A 6,806-nucleotide genomic window follows, 5' to 3' on the forward strand; every position below is an offset into this window, starting at 1 on the left:
CTCAGGTGGGCCAAAAGACTAAATTCCCGTCAAGCTCACTGGTCTCTGTTCTTCTCCAGGTTCCAGTTCCTGATCACATACCGACCAGGTTCCAAGAATGGAAAAGCTGACGATCTCTTTCGCCTCGAAGAAAACCCCATAGAGGAACCCAAGAAGCCAACAACCATACTGTCTGGTGGTTACAGCTCCTGTTCAATGGCATATTATGACGAAACTGAAAGAATATAACCAATGGCAATCCACCGCCGCCATCTTGCCCTGCCAGCCGGGTCCATGTTCCCCCGTTACATAGACAACAGCTCCTTCAGTTGGTACACGATACTCCTGTGGCCGAACATCAAGGTATGAGTGCCACTAAAACGTTGTTACAAAACTCTTTTTGGTGGTCCAACATGCAGGCGGACGTGGCCCAGTACGTGACCTGCTGTGATACCTGTCACATGGCCAAGAACCCTCATCAACTTCCTGCTGGTCTGCTACAACCATTGCCCATACCTCAACGCCCATGGTCCCACATAGCAGTGGATTTCATCACCAGCCTGTCTCAATCCCAAGGCAACACCATCATCCTGTCCATCACTGACCGATTCTCCGAGACTTGTTTTCTCCTTTCATTACTACCCACAGGATTAGAAATGGCTGAACAACTAGTGACACATGAGTTCCGACATTATGGACTCCCTGAGGACATTGTGTCAGAACGAGGACCACAGTTTACCTCTGACATCCGGTTATCATCCCCAATCTAATGGTCAGGTTGATAGACTTTATCAGGAAATAACTGTCAGGGATGGTGGTGAAGGACCCAAATGCAGGAGACAAGACTTTGTGGCAGAAACTCAAACATTTACTAAACCAACTTTAACATGACAAAACCATGAGAACAAACCAGTGACAGAGAAGAGCAGATGACCTGACAATGCAGAACTGAAGACCAGACTCTTAAATAGGCTGAGGACAATTAACTAAATAAAAACAGCTGTGGATGATTTGACCTGAACATTGTGAGACTGACAGGGAAAACAGAACATGACAAAACCAGATCACAGAATCCTGACAATAAGCAGATTTCTGAGATCTTATTGCAGTTATTGCCGAGAAGACTGGAGTCGGTTCCTGGTCTGGCCGCCCAGAATTCACGTAAGAAAGCTGCCACAGGGCTTACACCGATTCAGTGCATCCTGGGCATCCAACCACTCTTCTTTCCATGGTCTGGGGAACCTTTTAAACTCACTGCAGTTGACTAACGGTTCCAGCACCGTGAAGAGACCTGGGAGGCCGAACACGTCCAGCTAAGACATGCTGTTCGTTGAACCCCGGAACAGGCTGACAGGCATCGATGTGAAGGATCCATTCTAACTCCTGGACAGTAGGTATGGTTGTCAACACCTCCGATTGCGGTTGCCATACAAGAAACTCACCCCTCGGTTTGTGGGTGCCTTCAAAGTAGTCAGACAGATTACCCAAGTCTCATATTGCCTACAGTTACCTCCTGAATACTGGATATTGCCTACCTTTCATGTTTCTTTTTTGAATCCTGCCTCAGATCCTCACATCATGGACACTCAACTCGTAACCCCAGGCGCCCCTCCTCTTATGGTGGATGGTGAGGAGACTTATTTTGTAAAGGACATCTTGGACTCCTGGCACCGAGGTGGTCATCTCCAGTATCTGGTGAATTGGCAGGGGTATGGACCAAAGGAACGCTCCTGGGTTGCTTCAGATGACATCCTCAACTCCCTGGTTTGATTCTCTGTGTTTTTGACCCCTCCCTGTTATCTCGTTCTTCTGCCTCGTCTTTGTGTTTTTTGACCTTTACCTGAATTTTGATGCTGTCTATGTCTTCCCCCTGCTCTGTTTCATTAAACCATCTGCACGTGGATCCTGACGTCTCAGTCTCTTCATCACAAGGACAAAGCCAATGAAGACTGCTTTTCTATTTTCACATCCCACAAGGCAAAAAAGTGATGTCAGTTCTTGATCCTCCTCTGCTTTGCACCATCAGCAAGCGACATGCTGTTCTCATTTACTTATATAGAGAAAAGGACAAAAGGGAAGGAACAAGAAGATAAACAAACTCAAAGCTGAAATTTATCTTTTCATCTACAATTAACTGGTGTTTTTTTTTTTTTTAAGACTGGGAAAAGCGGGATACACTCTGGACCACTGTTCCCTCTAAGCTGCGCATGTGTGCAATTGCCCACAGCTCCCACCCCCTTCGCCCACAGAAAATCTGTTCTGCGCACAATATAAAATTCCTACTGAACTTTAAATAATGTTATCAAATAAAACAGGGGTGCTCATTACGTCCCTAAGGACATATGGGTAGATCACGGCCCATCAGAAATAAACATAAGTATTTACGTATTTAAAAAAAAGTCTGCTTCAGAGTTCGCTGTACCCACCTGGGAACGGGGGGCTGACTCATGACAATTGTAGATAAAACAGCAATCAACTGCACTTGATTCATCTTTTATTATTGAATCTTTTCATCTCTTCTAAATAAACCAGCTCTATCACGATAGTATTTCAGAAATGAGAACGCCCCTTGGAAAAATAGTTTAAACATTGAAGTTAAACTAAGTTCAGTTTCTTTTTATTTTTTTTTACAAACAACTTCATTGCACTGTAGAGGCCCTGCCAAAGCTTAAGACACCACCTTAGGCAAGGCAAGTTTATTTGTATAGCACATTTCATGTACATGGACAATTCAAAGTGCTTTACATAAAACATTAAAAAAATTAAAAAAGGGAAATAGAAAAGATGTGATTATTAAAATAAAATAAAGTAAAAAAAATTTAATTTAATAAAAGCATAGATAAACTGTGCGGACCTAAACTTTTGAATACATATTAATCAAATGGAACTGAGAACCGGTGAGTCTTTAACCTGGATTTAAATACACTGAGTGTTTCAGCAGATCTAAGGTTTTCTGGAAGTCTGTTCCAGATCTGTGCTGCATAGAAGCTGAATGCAGCTTCTCCATGTTTAGTTCTGACTCTAGGAACTGATAAAAGACCGGATCCAGATGACCGCAGAGGTCTGGCTGGTACATACTGGGTCAGGAGGTCAGTCATGTATTTTGGTGCTAAACCATTCAAAGCTTTATAAACCAGTAACAGAACTTTAAAGTCTATCCTCTGACAGACAGGTAACCAGTGTAAAGACCTCAGAACTGGACTGATGTGGTCTACTTTCTTGGTCCTTGTGAGAACCCGAGCAGCAGAGTTCTGAATAAGCTGCAGTTTCCTGATGGATTTTTTTGGTAGTCCTGTAAAAACACTGTTACAGTAATCAAGTCGACTAAAGATGAAAGCATGCACTAGTTTCTCCAGGTCCTGCTTAGACATCAGATCTTTAATCCTTGAGATATTTTTGAGATGATAATAGGCTGATTTAGTGACTGCCTTAATGTGTTTATCAAAATTTAGGTCTGTGTCTATCACTACACCCAAGTTTCTGGCCTGGTTGGTAGTTTTTAGTTGAATAGATTGAAGCTCTGTAGTGACGTCTAACCTTTTTTCTTTAGCCCCAAAGACAATAACCTCAGTTTTGTTTTTGTTTAATTGAAGTAAGTTGTGACACATCCAGTCATTAATGTCCTCAATACATTTACCAAGAGCCTGTACAGGGCCTCGGTCTCCTGGTGTCAGTCTAATATATATCTGTGTGTCATCTGCATAGCTATGGTAACTAATGTTGTTGTTCTTTATAACCTGGCCAGAGGGAGCTTGTAGGTGTTAAATAGAAGTGGTCTTAGGATGGAGCCTTGGGGCACTCCAAATAATATAGTAACAAACATATATCAAACAAAGACCAAAATCCATTTGACTTATTTTTTACATATTACACTCAAGCTGACAAGAATTTTGCAGTACGACATTTGAAATGTGTTGAAGATAGTTATGACACACCAGAGAGGCTAAACACTGACAACAACCCTGACAACAATACAACAGTTTTTCCTGGTGTATTGATTTTTGAAGAATTAAGTGTAAAATGAAGAATGTAAACTGCTTTAAACTGTTAAATGCAAAGGAGGGCAACTTACCAATTCTGTTCCTGACTTGATTCAGATGCTCTGAAAGGGTTTCGGCCTCTGCAGATCTATTAAAGGAAATGTAGGTGTATCAGTGTAATAACTGGATGGGCGAAACAGTGGTGACCAGGAAGTAATGTTTGGTGATGGAAGATGGAAGGATATGTTGCTGCACATCCTTACATCTCTCTATTTCTTTTTTTTTTTTTTCAATTTTTATTTAAAAACATTGAGAAAATTACGAAACATTACATTCAAATTCACCTCGAGCTAGTTTTGGGCCCTTGATTTCTATCTCCATTCTTTCTAACAATTTAAATATCTAACAAGAAACAAGAAAAGGAACAGTGGATGCATTATTAGGGAAAGGGGGTGGGGGGTGGGGGAGGCAGGGTCCATTCATCGTAATAGTAATTACAAGTCAGACATGCTTATTACTTCCATTTGTTGCAAGTGATTAACATAGAATGTCCATCGTGACCATATCTTAAGGAACTTGGACAATTGTATCCGAAGTGAGTTAGTCTTTCCATCTGGCAGATTTCATTTACAATGTCTATCCAATTGTCTGAGCTGGGCACAGTGGGGAGGAGCCAGTGTCTAGTCAGTGTTTTTTTACCCACAGTTATTAATATTCTGAATACATTTTCATTAATAGGTTGTAGTTGTGTCTTACCTAAAATCAAACTATTACAATTACAGGGTATTGTCTCATTTAATATAGATTTAATGTGTTTATGTATTTCCTTCCAAAATTGTTTTATTATGGGACAATCCCAAAATATGTGCTAATGGTTGGCTTCTAAGTCTCCACACCATCTGCAGCACTTTTTATCTTCGTTTCCAGGTTTCTTTTGTTTGGGTGTTAAAAAAAACCTCATCAAACATTTCGATCTGAACTCTGTCCATACATGTGAATTTGTACATTTCCACACTGAAATGCAGCAATCTTTCCATTCTTCATCTGTCATAGTTGTGTTGCTTTCTTTCTCCCACTTGCTTTTTATGTATTTAGTTGAAGTAAGTTTTTTATTCATAAATCCTTTGTAAAGTCTAGATATCATCCCTTTTTTACATTTTCCTTTGTATGCCATTAATATTTCACTAAGCACTGGTTCTTGCGTATCTATGTTGTGTAGGGTTTCTTTATTGATATAGGTGCGCAGTTGCAAATATCTGTAGAAATCATTGTTCCCTAGGATATGGTTGTCCTTAAGTGATTGGAATTGTTTCATTATTCCTTTGTCAAGTAGAGAGTAATATGTGTTCAGCCCTTGCATCGTCCAGTTAAGAAATCTAGTGTCTAATTGATTGAAGTCATGGTCGTATGCGCACCATCTTACAATTTTTAAATTGTTGTGTAGTCTGTGTTCCTCCTTAATTTGGGACCACATTTTTAATTGTATCACTATTCAGGGATTTTCAATTTTGCTTAGGCTTTCCCCTATGTCTTTGTTTCCCATTAATGCCTGTAGTGGGGGGTCTGAAACTAAAAGTAATTCAATGTCTTTCCATCGGGCATGGTAATTTGGGTTGCAGTGAGTTATTAGCAGTTTGAGTTGTGCGGAGTAGAAGTAATCTTTTAAATTAGGTATTGCCATCCCCTCTTTTTCTTTAGAAAGCTATAGAGTTTTAAATCTAACTCGTGGCTTTTTGCCCAGCCAGATGAATCTTGAAAGGATTTTGTCCCATTGCAAAAACTGTTGTTTGGTGATTTCGGCAGGAAAGGCCTGAAACAGAAACAGGAATCTCTGTAGCAGGTTCAATTTCACTGATTCGATTCTTTGGGTCAGACTGATATAAGGGATGGCGGACCACCTACTAATGTCTTGTTTTACCTTTAGGATTAGATCATCATAATTATATTTGGCTACGTTATTCATATCTTTGGGAATTATAATTCCCAGATATTTTAGAGAAGTCAGATCCCATTTGAGATTTAATTTAGTACATAGTGAGATTGGTGGGTTATAGTTTAGAGTCAATATTTGCATTTTGTTCCATGTTTAACTTGTATCCTGCATAGTATCCAAATGTATTTAAACACTTGAATAAACTAGGCAATGATTCATTTGGTTCACCTGTGTAAATTATGACGTCATCAGCATATAATGCCACCTTATGCTCATCCCCCCTAATAAGTATTCCTTTCAAGGTGTGGCAAGGCAAGGCAAGGCAAGTTTATTTGTATAGTACATTTCATGTACAGAGACAATTCAAAGTGCTTTACCCAAAACATTAAAAGAAACAATCAAAAGAAATAGTAAAAATGTGATCATTAAAATAAAATTAAAAGAAAGTAAAAAGATTTTAATTTAAAACAAGCATAGATAAAAGTGCGGACGTAAACTTTTGAATACATATTAATCAAATGCAGCTGAGAACAGGTGAGTCTTTAACCTGGATTTAAATACACTGAGTGTTACAGCAGATCTAAGGTTTTCTGGAAGTCTATTCCAGATCTGTGGTGCATAGAAGCTGAATGCAGCTTCTCCATGTTTAGTTCTGACTCTAGGAACTGATAAAAGACCGGATTCAGATGACCGGAGAGGTCTGCCAAAGCTTAAGACACCACCTTAGGCAAGGCAAGTTTATTTGTATAGCACATTTCATGTACATGGACAATTCAAAGTGCTTTACATAAAACATTAAAATAAATAATCAAGAGAAATAGAAAATATGTGATTATTAAAATAAAATAAAGTAAAAAAAATTTAATTTAATAAAAGCATAGATAAACTGTGCGGACCTAAACTTTTGAATACAT

At 39.2% G+C, this 6,806-nt stretch overlaps 1 protein-coding gene across 4 annotated transcripts in view; it reads right to left on the minus strand.

The window, feature by feature from the left end:
- The window catches only part of LOC112141432 (kinesin-like protein KIF6), a 192,261-nt gene that overhangs the window by 18,088 nt on the left and 167,367 nt on the right, over positions 1-6,806 (minus strand). For all 4 annotated transcript variants that reach the window (XM_036210768.1, XM_036210770.1, XM_036210767.1 and 1 more), the window contains one exon: positions 4,052-4,107. In XM_036210768.1, coding sequence (XP_036066661.1) covers positions 4,052-4,107 — 56 coding nt within the window. The remainder of the gene's footprint in view (positions 1-4,051; positions 4,108-6,806) is intronic.

The sequence above is a fragment of the Oryzias melastigma genome, unplaced genomic scaffold (assembly GCF_002922805.2).
Source record: "Oryzias melastigma strain HK-1 unplaced genomic scaffold, ASM292280v2 sc00232, whole genome shotgun sequence".
NCBI lineage: Eukaryota > Metazoa > Chordata > Actinopteri > Beloniformes > Adrianichthyidae > Oryzias > Oryzias melastigma.